Source organism: Mobula birostris, chromosome 7 (genome assembly GCF_030028105.1).
Source record: "Mobula birostris isolate sMobBir1 chromosome 7, sMobBir1.hap1, whole genome shotgun sequence".
In the NCBI taxonomy this organism is placed as follows: Eukaryota; Metazoa; Chordata; class Chondrichthyes; order Myliobatiformes; family Myliobatidae; genus Mobula; species Mobula birostris.
In genome coordinates this window covers 178880817-178898230 of record NC_092376.1, presented here as the reverse complement: position 1 = coordinate 178898230, position 17414 = coordinate 178880817, and the positions used below count along the sequence as shown (strand labels likewise).

General features: G+C 46.2%; 1 protein-coding gene across 1 annotated transcript; it reads right to left on the bottom strand.

Annotated features, from left to right (window-relative positions):
* Positions 1-14073: 14073 nt before the first annotated feature.
* On the bottom strand, positions 14074-17019 carry LOC140200909 (protocadherin gamma-C5-like). The gene has a single exon (XM_072264558.1). The coding sequence runs from the start codon at positions 16844-16846 to the stop codon at positions 14459-14461; it is 2388 nt and encodes a 795-aa protein (XP_072120659.1). The 5' UTR covers positions 16847-17019; the 3' UTR covers positions 14074-14458.
* Between the last annotated feature and the right edge of the window lie 395 nt (positions 17020-17414).

The window sequence follows — 17414 nt, the reverse complement described above, 5'->3', positions numbered from 1 at the left end:
GTCAAAGGACTGGATGGGATAGACTGAGTTGAGAAAAGTCTCCTTAATCAGGGTGTTGAAATCCCATCGAGAAACTATGTGTGTTACTCGATCTTCTGTTAGAGAATGGGATAGGGCAGCTGACATAAGCTGCGTGGAGGCGAACACTTTGCATCCAGTGACCACAATGCAATTGGTTACAAAGTAAATATTGTAAAAAAATAGGTCTTATCCAGAGGTTGAAATTCGAAATTGGACAACGGGCAGTTCTTACGGTGTGATAAATGATCTAGAAAGTGTTTTTTGGACAGTATTTTTTTCTTCCAAAGGGAGACTTTCAAAAGTGAAATTTTGAGAGCACCAAGCTTGTACATGTCTGTCGGAAAAAGTTAAACAGTATAGGTTCAGGAAACCCTGGTTTTCAAGAGATATTGAGTACCTGGTTAAGGAAAAAAAGAGGACTATTGCAGGTACAGACAGATAAGAAAACAATAGGTGCTTATGGAGTAATGAAATGCAAGGTAACACAAGAAAGAAATGGGGAGGGCCAAAAAAAAAGCATAAGGATGCCTTAGCCGACAAGATGAAGGAGAATCCGAAGAGATTCTACAGATGCCTTAAGTGCAAAAAATTGCAAGGGACAAAGTTGGTCATCTGGAAGATCAGAATGGTAATCCTTGCATGTAGCCAAAAGAGATGCAGGAGGTCTCAATGCATTTTATTGCATCAGCATTTACTCAGGAGAAAGACACAGAGCGTATACAAGTAAGTCAAAATGGTATCGACTTCGTGGACACTATACAGATAACAGAGCACGAGGTGTTTGATGTTTTGAGGCAGATTAGAGAGGAGAAATGCCCAGGGCTTGACAAGGTGTTCCCTCGGACCCGACGGGAAGCAAGTGCAGATATTTTCAGGATCCTAGCAGATATATTTAAATCACACCGCGACAGGTGAAATACCGGAGGATTGGAGAATAGCTCATGCTGTACTGCTGTTTCATAATGGCTGTAATAATAAACAAAGAAATTAAAGGCCAGTGAGCCTGACATCAGTACAGGAAAAGCTGTTGGAAGGTATTCCAAGGGTCAGGCCTGGTTGCACAAATCGTGCCAGACGAATCTGTCCGCCACGAGCTTGGAGAATGCCCGGATGGACGGGTGGGCCGGGTCGTGCAGTGTGTCGAACAGCCGGAGCCTCCATGCTGCTGGTACCACGGGTCGGGGGTTGCCGGTAGACACATCGCACAGGAATCGATCCACTGCCGGGCCGATGGAGACGTCCTCCAACTGGAGTCCCGAAAGGGCGGTGCGGTAAGCCGGGATATCGGTGTCCGACCGTCGTGCTTCCGCCAGTGCTGCATAGTCTATTCCTCAGGACGATATGACTAATGAGTGGAGGCAGGGGAGAGACAGTGTGTCGGCGACGACTTTGTTCTTCCCTGCGATGTGCTGGACATCGGTGGTGAATTCTGAAATAAAGGACGGGTGCCTCTGCTGCCGACCCTTCCCTCAAGAAAGTACCGGAAATGCCGGACAGCCAGGTAGAGCGCTAGCAACTCTCTGTGGAAAGCGCTGTACTTCACCTCTGGTGGCCGTAGGTGCCGGCCGAAGAAAGTGAGAGGTCGCCACTGGTCCTCGACTAGCTGCTCTAGGACTCTGCCGACTGCCGTGTCGGAAGCGTCGACTGTGAGTGCCGTGGGTACATTGACTCGCGGGTGCACCAGGAGGGCCGACTTTACCAGCGCCACCTTGACCTGTTCGAACGCCTCCGTGGACTCCGCGTCCCATGCCACTTCTTTGGCCTTGCCAGCCATCAGTCTGAACAAGGGTCTCATGATGCGTGCCGCCGCCCGCACGAACTGATGATAAAAGTTGACTATCCCTACGAATTCCTGCAGGCCCTTGACCGTGCTGGGCTTGGGGAACTGGCGGATGGTCTGGACCTTATCCGGTAGGGGAACAGCGCCATGTCAGTTGACTCTGTGGCCCAAGAAGTCGATCTCCGTCAGCCCGAACTGGCACTTTGCCGGATGGATTGCCAGTCCTTGGTCACTCATGCGTTGGCAGACCTGGCGCAAATGTGCCACGTACTCTTGGTGCGAACTGCTGGCCACCAGGATATCGTCCAAGTAAATGAAAACGAAATCCAAGTCGCGTCCCACCGAGTCCATGAGCCTTTGGAAAGTTTGGGCTGCATTCTTGAGACCGAAAGGCATCCTCGGGAATTCTAACAAGCCGAACGGGGTGTTGAGGGCTGTCTTGGGCACGTCGTCGGGATGCACTGGGATCTGATGGTGTCGCCTTACCAGGTCGATTTTCGAGAAGGTGGTTGCTCCGTGCAGGTTCGCCGTGAAGTCCTAGATGTCGGGTACCGGGTATCTCTCGGCGGTTGTGGCGTCGCTGAGCCTTCTGTAGTCTCCGCAGGGCCTCCTTCCTCCTGCGGACTTGGGCAGCATGTGCAGCGGGGATGCCCACGGGCTGTCTGAACGATGTATGATTTCCATCTCTTCCATCTTACGGAACTCCTCCTTGGCGAGGTGTAGCTTGTCGGGTGGGAGCCTGCAGGCTCGGGCGTGCAGCGGCGGTCCTTGCGTGGGGTTGTGCTGCACGCCGTGCTTGGGGTCGGCCGTGGAGAACTGCAGGGTGACTACGGAGGGGAATTCCGCCAACACCCTTGCGAATTCGTTACCGCGGGGGTCACGGAATCCAGGTGGAGGGCCGGTAGCTTGGCTTCTCCGAGCTGCAAAGTCTGGAACGTCTTGGCGTGGATAAAATGCCGGCCTTTAAGGTCGACCACGAGGCATTTGGCTCGTAGGAAATCTGTCCCTAATAGTTGCTGTGCCACCGCCTCCAACGTGAAAGTCCAAGTGAAACGGCTGGACACGAAATGCAGTGAGATAGTTCGCGGGCCGTACGTCCGAATACTGGTGCCATTTACAGCGCTGAGTTCGGGGCCTGAGACCGCGTTACGAGTTTCCATGTTCGTTGGGGGGAGGGGGAGTTAGCTGACTTCGGCCCCGGTGTCTACCAGGAAGCACCGCCCGGAGTGTCGGTCCCAGCGGTACAGGAGGATGTCTCGGTGGCCAGTCGTCGTAGCCATTAGCGACGGCTGGCCCCGGTTTTTCCCGGAAAAGCACAATGTGGACGGCAGCGGCGCGCGCCTGAGCCCCATCTCTGGTGATAGAAACACCATTGTTCGGAACTTTGGTCTTTTTCCCTCGTGGGTCTCGACGGCTTTGGTTGCGGGGCCTGGGATTTGGGGCGCGCGATCGTGGCTAGGCCAGTGGAGGGTGCTCCACGTTGCTTGCTCTGCCAAAGGATGTCTGCTTTAGTCACGACCCTGTGTGGGTCGCTGAAATCCTCACTGGCGAGGAGGAGGCGAATATCCTCTGGCATTTGCGCGAGGAGCAACTGCTCAAATAAAAGGCACGGCTTATGGCCGTCCATGAGCGCTAGCATATCATTCATGAGCTCGGATGGCGTGCGGTCGCCCAGGCCATCCAAGTGTAGGATCCGCGCGGCCCGTTCGGGGCGGGAGAGTCCTAAGGTACGGATCAGGAGGGCCTTAAGCTTAGTGTACCTGTCCTCCGTTGGTGGCTGGCGTAGGAAAGTCGATGATCCGGCCTGCCGTCTCTTTGTCGAGCGTGCTGACCACGTAGTAGTACCGCATGGCGTCGGCTGTAAAATATCTCTGATATTGAACCAGGCTTCAGCCTGCTCGAACCAAACGTGGGGTTGAGTGGCCCAGAAAGTCGGGAGCTTCAGAAAGACCGCACTGTAGAGTTGCAGAACTCATAGCTGGTCGCTGAGTCGCCGTCTCCAGATGCCGTCTGGAACGTCGGGGTCACCAATGTAACACACGGAGGCAGAGAGAGCTAACCTCAAAATGCCTTTACTGATTCAAAATCGCGCGCTTAAATCTTCCCTCCCATGGGCCACTGCGACCCGCGGAGTGGACGTGACATCAGACTGCCCCGGGAAGGTCCTCCCCGAGCGGGTAGCTCCAAACACGCCACCGCGTATCTGCCCGCGGCTCCCGATGGCGGTTCGAGTTCCGCGTGTACGGGCCGCCACAGTATTTAAAATTATGAGGGTGTCATGGTCCGGATTGGGACCCCTATAAATTTAACTTCTTTATTTTACGATCCGGACTGTTGATTCCCTGTTTTCCCCTGTCCCTCGACTTTGATGATTAGAGACATTTAACACTCGGATGAAATTGTAGTTTATAGTCTCCGGCTTTCAGCCGTTCGGTGCTGGAGCGTCTGCAAAGTCACGGCGTGCCAATGTCATCTGGCCGGCGCAAGCCTCGTCTCCGCCCGAAGCGAGTGCCGGTAATTCGCCTTTCCTCAGCGGAGCAACCCTGTCCAGTTACCTCGCCGAAGCAAACCTGCAAAGTTTCATCATCAAGGTGGGTCCGTCAGTTAACCCGCCGGAGAGAATCAAGAGCCTCTGTCTACTGTTCCCGGGCCGAGTCGAGAGCTCGGCACTACGCGGAGGTTCCAAGTACCATGTCCTGGCTCCGGCGGCATCCAAGTACCACGCCCACGTCCTTGTTCCAGCGGCATCCAAGTACCACGTCCAAGTCCTGTCTCCGACGGCATCCAAGTACCACGACCAAGTCCTGGCTCCGGCGGCATCCAAGTACCAAGTCCAAGTCCTTGCTCCGGCGGCATCCAAGTACCATGTTCAAGTCCTGGTTCCGGCGGCATCCAAGTACCACGTCCAAGTCCTGTCTCCGACGGCATCCAAGTACCATGTTCAAGTCCTGGTTCCGGCGGCATCCAAGTACCACGTCTAAGTCCTGGCTCCGGTGGCAGCCAAGTACCACGTCCAATTCTTGCTCCATCGGCATCCAGGTACCACGTCCAAGTCCTGGTCCTGGCGGCATTCAGGTACCACGTCCAACTCCTTTCCCCGGCGGCGTTCAAGTACCACGTCCAAGTCCTTGTCCTGGTGGCATTCAAGATCCACGTCCAAGTCCTGGCCCTGGCGGCATTCAAGTACCACGTCCAAGTCTTGGCCCTGGCGGCATTCAAGTACCACGGCCAAGTCCTGGCCCTGGCGGCATTCAAGTACTACGTTCAAGTCCTGGCCCTGGCGGCATTCAAGTACCACGTCCAAGTCCTTTCCCTGGCGGCATTCAAGTACCACGTCCAAGTCCTTTCCCTGGGGGTCTGTAATTCCTGCCCTACCCCCCTCCCCACTCCGTCTGAATCCCTTCTCTGCCCCTCCCGCCTCTAGACCTCGTCTGCAGCCCCTGCCTGCACTTCGGTCTAGTTCCATCACCGGAGCTAGATAGGTACTGTCTGGTCTTGTCTTGTCTTCTCCTCGCCTCCGTGGGGTAAGTCAGGCCGTCTTGCTGTTGCCCCGCGGGGAGTCATGTCTTGTCTTGTCCTGTCCTCCCTCAGTGGGTTAAGTCAGGCCGTCTTGCCGTTGCCCCGCGGGGAGTCGTGTCTTGTCTTGTCTTGTCCTGGCCTCTGTGGGGTAAGTGAGGCCGTCTTGCCGTTGGCCCGCGGGGGGTCGTGTTTTGTCGTGTCTTGTCCTCGCCTCCGTGGGGTAAGTCAGGCCCTCTTGCCGTTGCCCCGCGGAGGGTCATGATTCCCGGCCCTATATCCTGTACCTAAGGAGGGGTCCCGGCTCTCTGTTCTGTGTGTGAGTCCCGGCCCTATGTCCTGTACCCAAGGAGGGGTCCCGACTCTGTGTTCTGTGTATGTGTCCATGGTTCCGTGTACCTGCTCTCCCGAGACCGAGGCTCTGTTTTCCATGTTCCTCCTCTCCCTAGCTCATGTCATGTCCATGCCTGGTTTTGGGGTTCGAGCCTGAGGCAACACTCAGGTACTGGGTCCTTGCCCAGTCTCAGGCTCGGAGTCCATGCCCTAGCCTCTTCATGTCTCCTCTAGTTCTGGGAGCCGATTCCGAGTCCAAGCCCAGACCCTTGGTCCCAGCCTAGTCGTAGTCCTCAGTCCTTGTCCAGTTCACTACTCCTGCTCCTGCCTAGCTCTCCTGGTATCGTACAATAAACTAAACCTAAGTAACCTCACAAGATGTGTCTTGCATTTGGGTCCACCTTTGCTCCCAATGTCACGTCATTGTGACAGAGGGGGATACATAGAGTTGACGTGGATAGATATTTTCCATTGAAAGTAGGGGAGAGTCAAGCAAGAGGACATGAGTTGAGAGTTAGGGGGAAAAATTTTAGGGGTAACATGAGGAGGAGTTTCTTTACTCTGAGAATCGTCGCTGTGTGGAGCAAGGTTCCAGCAGAAGTGCAAGAGGCAAGTTCGATGTTGTCATTTAAAGTAACATCGGATAGCTATATAGACAGGAAAGGAATGGAGGGTTATGAGCTGAGTGCAGGTCGGTGGGAATAGAAGAGTCTAAATGTTCGGCACGGACTTGAAAGGCCGAGATGGCCTGTTTCCGTGCTGTAATTGTTATATGGTTATAAGGTTATATGATTGAATGGCGGATCAGACTCGATGTGCCAGATGACCTAATTCTCATCCTTCGTCTTATGATCTTGTGGTCTTATAAAAGTGGTTAACTGGATCAGAAAATGGCGAATAACACCAAGTTTGGAAAATAGTGGGCAGCGAGTTAGATTATTGTGGCTTGCAGTGGGATCTGGACTATTTGGGAAAATGAGTGGAAAATTCTGGAAATACAAGTCCATATTTCATGGGAAGTGGCATCGCAAGTTTATATGGATGAAAAGAAAACTTATCGCACTATGACCTTCATAAAGAAACTATTGAGTAAAGGAGGTGTTGAAGTTGTATAAGCATTCCTGAGGCCTAATGTAGTACAATGTGCTTTTGGTAAACTGCCAACAGAAAGATGTAAGTAAGATTCACGGAGTACAGAGAAATTTTACATGGATATTGCCAGGTCCGTAGGACCCTAGATATATTGAAAGATTTAATAGCTCAGGATTTCATTCCTTGGAAATTAGAAGATTGGGATGACATTTAATAGAGGTATACAGCAAAATAAGGGGGATAGATTGGGTAAATGCAACCAGGCATTTTCAGGTGAAGTTGGGTGGGACCAAAACAACAGACCATTGGTTAACTGTGAAAGGTAAAAGATTTAAGGGGAACATGAGGGAAAACCTCTTCCCTCAGAGGTCGTAAGAGTGTGGACCGATTCCCAACACAAGTGATTATGCCCGCTCGATTTCAAAGTTCAAGGGAAGACTGGATAGGTACATGGACGTCACGAATATGGCAGGTTGTAGTCCAAGTGGTTGTCGATGGGTGAAGGTTTTTTAAATGGCTCGGTACAGATGAGATGGGCCTAATGGCCTGTTTCTGTGTTGTACTTTTCTTTGACTCTATTACTCTAAGGGGGGCATTTCTTGATCTTAAACATCCTCGGAATTTACTATTGGGCCTGAGAGGTAGAAGACCGCAAGGCTTCAATCAGAAGAAATCGCTTTTGGCTGATTCTGGGGACAAGTTGAGCATTGAGGCAGTTCTTGCATGCGGACTACCTGTCCAGTCCCGGAATGGCGTAATGTTTCCTCCATTGCGGGTCTTCAATTAAACTTGTCCTGAATTTCTTGACGTGTGTAACAGTAACTGTGGAAGTATATCCTTCGGTAATATCTCTGTCCTGTGTACACTTGATGCCGAACAACAGCTCATAATTTGAAGGAAGACAGTGGAAATACAACTGAAAGTAACTAATAAGTAAAGATTATGATCAGAGCAATGTTTGGCATTCTTCACTGAGTAACCACTTTCCGTGACTTTTCCTGTGTTATTCTCCAAAACTGTAATATGAATTGTAACCGTGCTGGATAGGTGTCGTTGCCCCTTGTCTTTCCCCAAGGTGACCAAAATTTGCCTGGCAGGATCCGCCTCAGAGGTTTTCTGCGCTGTTCTGATTTCTCCAGAAGTTAGCTCAATGATGAACAATCTAGCATCAGTTGCTTTCAACATTTGGTAAAAGCTCCGCTCGTTCCGTCCAAAAGCTGCATCTATGGCTATGATTTTGGTAACGACGTTCCGCTGACCCACTGACTGGGGAATTATCTCATCTGCCGATGATCCACTCCGTGTTAAAGGTCGAACAATTACCACATCGGGGACACTCCTGCTTCATAGGCTTGAACATGTATCTGGAAGATGATAAATTCCTCATATTAAAAGGATCCCATCGCGCAAATATTGAGATAATGTTGAGGTAAGTCAACCTGGCAGGTCTTTCACGAAATTGTCCAGAATGAAGTGGAATTCTGCTCCAAATCAGCATGGGTGGCAGTTGCAGGATGATAGCGCCAGGATGCTGTTTTCAGTTACAATAATTTAGGAGGGCTCAGCAATGTGCAGGGAGGTATCGCTGACATCATTAACAGCTATATCGATGGTTTTTATTCGTTATTAGTGAAGTTAACCTCAGATCGCAGGCGGAAACCAGTATTTTAGGCGCAGTCACCATTCCACGCTACAGCTTTTCACTTGTAATTGATTTATAATGATTCGATGTTTGCAGCATACAGTGGGCGTTGTTTTCTATCTCACAGCGCACTTGACAATCTAAAACATGAGCGCAATTATAATTGAAAACGTGCTAAAATGGAAAAACTTCAAAAATGACACCAGCAAGAATGCTTAAATTAATTGAATAAGTTATAAGTGTTAAGTGGAAATGCGAATTATTGAGGTATCAACAATAACAAAATACTGCTGTGAAAATTTAGAAGATAAATACTTCGGAATTCCCCGCCCATTTTAACAATATTTGGTCACTATTTCTTTTCTGATATTGTGCAAGATCCTGTCTGATAAGAAACACGACCACCATGCACACATCAAACTCACAAACGTCCCTTTATTCAGGTTCATTTTGACCAAATGCCAGTTCAATTTGTTCCCAATTAAGTCAAAACCCTGCATTATCTCTGTATTCTGGACAATAAATTTAAATGCCTTAAATTACTTCAATTTTGTATTATGAGTTTACAGATTTCTGCATCAAGCTTTTATATTTACTTTGAAAACTGAAGAGGAATGAGTTTTCATACAACAAGTCAATTGTGTTCCTGCCATGAAGTCGAACGAATGGAGGTTTCCATTTTATGAAGCTCCTCTGCATCCTCCATTTTGTGAGCTGGTTTTGCTTGGCTGAATCAATATTTTAAAGTAAACACAAAGATACTCCAGGTAATCTGCTGGACTAGAAATAAATTCCAAATACAGTTTATAAGAAGCTATTTGCGAGGTGTTCTTTGGTTAGATATAACGCTCAGGATAGTAATTGGACAGGCCTGTGTCTGCCCTAAAATATGTGAGTTTCTCGCTGGTTTAGAAACTGGTTTAAAACAAAGACCCATTAATAGCCATAAGTTACCAAAAGCCACTTGAAGAAGAGGGCAATGAATGGATGTTGGCTTGGAGCAGAGCCAAGAAGGTGTTATAGGTCAGTCAGATGACTCATTTCTAATAACAGAGAAATGCAGCATTTGAACTAGTAAGGAATTAATATAAAATCAGAGGCTTCGAATACAAAGTAACAACATCTTCGACGATTCGCCACCGCAAAGAACAACGGTCATGACAGGGACTGGGAGAGGAAAGGCTTGATCGTCTGGCCAACGGAGTTCCCCTATATCGGTGTTATACATTGGAAAAGAGACATGAGTGAGTAGTGGTACAGAGTGAACAATATATTTCATGTTCTAAGATTATCTGCCTGAGGTCAACATAGTAGGGTTATTGTTCGTGCGTAGTCAGTAAAATGCGAGCTTGGATTAACTAAGATTTGCGTTGTGAGTTTCATAACCTAGTTCTATTGATGAATTGTCAACAGCAGGTGGTAATAATATTCAAGCGCCATTCTATAAATCGCTGAATGATCATGCGATAAAGAGATATGAAATTAATGCAAGGGGGTGGGATGAGTATATATAAACATTAAGGTCCTTGTGGACCTGGTAGTCCAAAGGACAAGTTTCTCAAATACATAAGTCATAAAAAATATTCAGAGAAGAAAACACGCCAAAATAAGGACAGACAAGGATGGTCAGCCTTGATTCAGACATCAAGAAAGAATTACCAAAGTTTAATTCAGAATGCAATGCTGAAAGTTTTCCTATTGGGATATGAGTTATTGCTGCACAATTTTGTTACCTTGCCTTTACATCGTTGTAACAGTGCTAGAGGGCAGAGTCAGAAAGGTCAAGGTGATAACGGGATATCAAATCAACGTGATAGCTACCAGAAGCTTGCTTTCATTCATGCCAACAAACCACGTCAGCTCTGCAAATTATCACTCAATCTACCTCTATTTCACCAAAGTAGAGCTACCACATTCCGCAGACAGATTTATTACATTGGAGCCTATCGGTGATACACCTCCACGATCAGCCCTTTGGCTGACCATGCCGACCAACATGTCTGTCTAAGCTGCTCGTATTTGCCTAGCGTCTGGCCCCTTTTGTTCAGCTTTTTCCATTCAATGTCTACGTCCAAATACCTTGTAAACACTACTATTGTACATGGTTGTACAACATCCTTTGAGTATTCTTTCCATGTATCCGGTACACACTATGGAACAAGGTTGTCATCAAATCCTACTTTAAAATGTTTCCCTAAGTATACGCTCTCCCTGATTATTCCCACAATGATTTTATAAACCTTCATAATGTTAACGTTCTGTCTCCTGTCCTACTGTCCTACTAAGTCCCGCGCATTCAGCTTCTCCTTATAACTTCAGCCCTCCAGTACTGAACATAGAGCACCAAACATACAACAGGGCAGCATATCAACAGGCCCTTCGGATCAGAATGCTGTGTCGAAACAACAAATATTAAACCGAAATCACACAAAGCGAATTCTTCCCACCTACACAATGCCGATATCCCTCTATGTTCCTCATATTTAGGTGCCTATCAAACGTCCACTAAAAGCCCCTAGTGTATTTGCCTCTACCACCATACCAGCCATCCAGTCATCTACTTTGAATCTACCTCTGTCACCCTCTCACCTTCATTGTGTGCCCTCTGACATTAGACATTACTACCCTGAGAAAAAAATACTATATGTCTGCTCTACCTATGCCTGTCACAATCTTATAAACCTGTCAGATCTGCCCTCAGAAACAGCCGCTCCAGGGAAAATAACTCAAGTCTGCTCAGCTTCTCATGGGAGCACATGCCTCCTAAACCAGGCAGCATCCTAGTATAGCTCTTCTACACCCTCTCCAAAGCCTCAACATCCTTTCTTTAGAGAGGCGACCAGAATTGTGTGCAATCCTCCAGATATAGCCAAACTAGAGTTTTATAAAGTTGGAACATAACGCCCTGATTATTGAACGCAATCCCTCGATGAAAAAGAAACAAGCATTCTATAAGCCTTCTTGCCCAACCTGTCGACGTGTTTAACAGCGCTATCAACTTGGGGCCCGTGACTTCTCAGCTCAGCAACCCGCTTAACGGTCTTGCCGTAACTCCACGAATCTAGACAAGCATGATCCACAAATTTACCAACCCACCGATTTACATTTCCATCCAATTCATTATATACATCACAAACCGCAGAGTTCCCGACTTAGATGCCTGCGGAACACCAGTACAGATCTCCAGTTTGAATAAGCCCCTTCGACGACTACCCTCTCGCTTTCATCTGTATGACAGTTCCAAATCGAAATAGCCGATTGGCCTCGGACCCAATGCATCCTAAACTGGATTAGCTTCCTGTGAGGGACATGTTTCAAACGCTATACTAAAATCCATGTAAACAACATCCACTGTTTTCCCTTCATCAATCAAGTTGGTAATACGGGACCTGCCGCACAAAAAGCCTTGCTAATTAGGCCATGGGTTTCCAAAGGCTTACATATACTAGACCTACGAATTTTCCCCAGCAATTTTCCTACAAGTGACGTGAGTTTCGCCGATCTTTAACTTCCAGGAATTTTCCTTGTTCCGTACTTAAATAGAAGTACAACATTAGCTACTCGTTTGTCCTCCGGGACATCGCCTGTACACAGAAAGGACACTAAGGTACTGATCAAAGCCAATGAATTTTGTTCGTTGACCCGTTCAATAAACTGGGGTAAATCCAATCACGATCTGGGGATGGATGCCACTTACTACTCATTAAAAGAACAAACGCTTCCGCTTCCCTGACCTGTAAACGTCCTAATATATTTATGCACTTCTGGCCTTCCATGTCCTTTTCCTTTGGTGAACACTAAAGCAAACTACTCATTACGAACCCCACTCACGCTTTCTATTCCATAGCAAAGCGAATGTTGTCCTCCTGATCCTTCATTGTTCCTACTCTTTTCCCAGTTATCCTCTTTATCTTGATGTTCGTATGGAATGTCTTACTGGCAGCACCCGTGCGAAATATCTCTGAACCATGACCAGCTCACTGATATCCTTCCGATAGTTAGTCAACGTGAATAATGTGTGATGTTTTAACCACAGTTGCAGTAATCCAAAGAATGACTTATGAAAGTAATTACGTTAAATACATTCTTCACTTCCATATCTCACTCCGCCACGACCTTCGGGCAACAATAAACCCGCGGCTTTAGGTATCTGTTGTAGGATGGTCAAGTGCCGTAGAACTTACTGTGTACCCTCTTCCTGGTTTAACGGACCAAAATGAAACAGTTCGCACTTCTCCAACTTAATTTCCCTCTATCTTTCCTTGGCTCATTTGCACAGTGCGGTTTGTCCAGAAAATATTGAACTTATCTTAAATGATATTATTCACTGTTAACTGCATTGCCTTCTGTGATATTCTCCACAAACATACTGTGTAAATAATATTTTCATGGAAATAGATAATATAAATAGCAAATAAGAATGAATTAACCACTGATATCTTTGACACACCATTGGCCATAGGCCTGCACTACCACCCTTTGTCTCCCACTAAATGTTTAATTTGGATCCAGCTTTCTAGCTCGCCCTGGATACGAAGTGATTTAACCTATCAGTCCAGACGCTCATGCAGATGCCTGCTAAGGGTCTTGTTAACTTCATGTAGATAATTTCTACTGCCTTGACTTCACCGTCTTTCTCATTGCCCGTTCAAAACGCTCAGTCCATCTTGTAGGACACGACATTGCACCCTCACAACAATGCTACCTGTTCCTTAAGTCCTTCACAATACGACTGCTGCCAGATCCTGGCCCTCAGAAACCCCTCTGGTAAATGTCCCTCTAGTAATATTATGTTTACGGGCTTGCAGACCCCTGACTTACTCTTGAAAGCTTTCTTAAATATACCTACACCATTAGATATCTTCCAGTGCCCCACAATCGACAAAAAAGAAGTAGAGGTATCTGTGTCAAGCACTGGAAAATTCCCCCCTAGCTTCCCGGAATATCCTGGAAAACACCGGATCAAGGCACGGCAGTTTATCCAATTCAATGTGCTTTAGGATTAGATAAGAAGTGTTACATTCAAATCAGTTCTTCCTGAGAAGCATTGGGTTTTGAACTGAACAGTTACAAGGGAAGAGGTTAAAAGGGCCTGCTTTTCATCTCTGGTCTTTCTTTCTAGCGTGTCAAGATGTGGAGTTGCTACTGGACTCAGAAATATGAGTAAGAAGACAGGGTAGCAACGCTGCTTTGAAAGACCAAAAAACAAAGAAAGAAACGAAATCTTGTTGCCACTGGTGTAAGTTGTGTGCACTTTAAGATCTGGTGGAGTGGGAGGTAATAAGCAGTGAGACTGTTCTTGTTCGAAATTAGAGGAGAAGGGACTAGAGTAAATGGAGAACAGATTCCTTCCCGACTGCTTGGCGTAACCCCAATCTCTGTTATTAATAGTACAGTCTACAGAAACCCCCGAAAAAATCTCTATTTCACCTAACTGTTTCGGTCCCTCCCGTGGACTGGCCATCTCAGTAATTTCCCCTTGTTGCATCCATCCCTCAATCGCCGGCTCTGTCATCTCAGCGTTAAACTCTGTATTCCTTTTACCTGTTCCAACGAACAGTGCAGATGTGAAACGAAGAGACCTGCTGTTTTGCCCACAGATCCAAACTAGCAGCTGAGTGTCTGCAGTTAATTGTGCAATCACAAATGAATACATCTGCATATTTACTTCCCTTTTTATTCTGTGAGTTGAAGCATTTCATCCGGAGTGCATTTCAGTATGACAACATTATATTATCATTTTTTTTCCATATACCATTTCAAGTGGCATGTGAATCTTACGGCAATGATATAAATTACGTAACCGACTCAATAGCAACCGATTTGAGAAAAGTCATTCAGCGACAGTTAGTGATATTCGCTTCAGATTTATAGATGCCACTAGTCAGATGGTTAGATTTCGGTTGATGTAAATTTCATCAATGACCATTATAACAACTATATCCCTGGTCAACAGAAAGAGAGAAAAAAAAGTGGCACAAAGAGAATATGCTCTGAAATATATTACCCCAATAAACCACATCACAGATTATAAACCAAAAAGGGTATACGTTGATGTTACTGATTACTGTAACCTAGGGTTGAGTCTGAGAGGTGGGAGGGCGGCATGGCTTCAAAAAAACGAAGTCGCTTTTCGCTGATTCTGGAGACAGACAAACCGAGTACTGTGGAAGACCTGGCACACGGACTACCTGGTCTGTACCAGAATAGCGTAAAGTTTCCTCCATTGCACTTTTTTGATTAAACGTGTCCTGCATATCTCCACGTGTGTAACAATAACTGGGAGATGTATACTCTTGGTTCATATTTCTGTCCTGTTTACACTTGATTGCGATCAACAGAATGATAATCAAAAGAAAGATAATGGAGGTGCAACTGAAAATAACCAATAAATAAAGATTTAGATCAGATATATATTCAGGCTTCTTCAATAAATTACTGCTTTCGGTGAGAGTTTCGGTGCTATTCCGCAAAATTGTGATGTGAAGGGTAACTGTGCTAGATAGGTTTGGCTGCCCGTTGTCTTTCACCAAGATTACCAAAGTTTGTGTCGTGGGATCTTGCTGCAAGATTTGGCGCGCTGTTCTGATTTCGCCAGACGTTTGACCAATGATAAACAAACTTGTATCAGTAGCTTTCCTCATTTGGTAAAATAGCCGCCCGTTTTGACCAGAATCTGCATCAGTGGCTATTATCTTTGTTACCAAGTACCCCTGAGCCGCTGACTGGGGCAGGGTTTCCACGGCTGATGACTCACCATGCTCTGAAGGTGAAACAATCACTGGTGCGTTGTCATTTTGATCCAGGATGATGACATTCACAGTAGCGCTGCTGCTCAACGGTGGTACTCCAGCGTCACGGGCCTGAACATGGAACTGAAAACTTTTCAGTTCCTCATAGTCAAAGGATCGCAAAGCGTAAACGGTGCCGTTCATAGAGTTAATGCTCAGGTAAGTAGACAGTGGTAAGTTTTGAATGTAATTGTCCAGAATGGAATAAGAAACATAGGAATTCTGTTCTAGATCGGGATCTGACGCTGTTACTGTAAAGACAGAGACGCCAGGAGAGCAATTTTCAGTCACATATACGTTGTAGGGTTGTTCAGCAAAGCTTGGGGCGTTATCATTGATATCAGTAATTACAATATGGATGGTTTTATTTGTTGCAAGTGATGGGGACCCTAAATCCCAAGCTGAAACGAATATTTTGTACTCTGATAACGTTTCACGGTCCAGCGTTTCACTTGTAATTAATTTGTAATGATTAGATGATGTTTGCAGTAGAAAGGGGACCTTCTGACGTACTTCGCAGCGCACTTGACCGTTCTTCCCAGAATCTCGATCGATAACATCGATCAAGGTGATTAATGTTCCCGGCGAAGCATTTTCTGGGACTTGCTTGGTGGCTGACGTCATTTTTATTTCGGGTGCGTTGTCATTCATGTCAATGACCTTGATTAGCACTTTCGAGTGTCCCGTAATCGCAGGTGAACCGTGATCAACAGCTTGAATATCAATTGAATAACTACTAGATTCTTCATAATCTAGCAGTCCTTCCACTCGAATCTCTCCAGTATTTCCGTTCAAGCTGAACAAATCCCGATTTTTTCGCAAGGAAGTAACATCACTGAAAGAATATGTTACCTCTGCATTCAGCCCTTCGTCCAAATCAGTTGCTTTAACTTGTATCACTACCTCTCCTTGCGGTGCGTTTTCAATAATGCTTGCCCTGTAAACATCATGCTCGAATACAGGAGGATTATCATTAATGTCCAGTACAGTAATGAGGATCTGAGCTGTTTCGGTTCTCGGGGGTTTCCCACCATCCTCAGCAGTAAGCACCAGTTGAAAGGATGATTGTAGCTCTCGATCCAAAGGTTTCTCTAACAGCAACTCAGCAATTATAATACCCTCCTCGGTTCTCCGTGTTTTCAGACTGAAGTAATCACTCGAACTGATTGTGTAATTCGCGATAGTATTCATACCAGTATCAGCATCATCCGCACTCTTGAGTCGAAAACGTACGCCAGGCGCAATAGCTTCAGAAATTTGCAAGGCAATGTTTTTGTCCCGGAATATAGGAGAGTTATCATTTATATCAAGAATCTCCACTTTCCCACGATACACCTCAAACGGATTTTCCAGTATTATTTCCAAAGGTATCGTACACATATCTGCTTGCCCACAAATACGTTCCCTATCGATTTTTTCACGAATAGATAGAAGCCCATTATCCGAACTAACCTTCATGTACCGTTCTCCGTTAGCAGAGCTGAGCCGAAATTTGCGAGCTGACAATTGCAGTGCATCCAATCCCAAATCTTGAGCAATATTCCCAATGATTGTCCCTTCGCCCATTTCCTCAGGAATAGAATAAATAAGTTGTCCTAAAATCCGAGCCGGGGTACACACGATAAAGATGGACGCAATTACAGTGCAGCTTAACCTCCAAGCCCACTCCATTGTTCCGCATTCAGTTGATTTAAAAAAAAGGCTTCGTCTCGATTAATTCGTGACGCACTATCCTTAATACAAAATATATACACATACAGATAAATAACCGATCTAAACGGACAGAAGATTTGCCCGCCTCAGCTTAACACCATAATGTAAACGCACGCAATGGCCGTCTCTTTCGTCAACTCTGTCCTTTTATTCTGGGTGTGGGAGGGGCAATGGATCCATCTGTGGAATTGAGTTTCTCATTGGTAGACAGCGACACAACCAGTTCTTTTCGACAATTACAAGTTCGGCTCTTAAAGCTGAACTGTTATCCTATATATTTAATGGTGTGCAACCATAAAATGTAGTTGTTGATGACGTTTCCCATTAAATTTTATTTTCAGTGTTCAGCATCGTAAAACATAAAACTGCTTTTAGATGACATTTTAACCTTAAATTTAGTACGTCCTACAAAATCACTCAGAATGTAATCGGGAGCAGTTAAATTCCATGAACATTTCTATGATTCAGTTATATTAAACGTCTGTTTTACCCTCGTATCCGCCATGACAGTTAGCTTTCTACATTT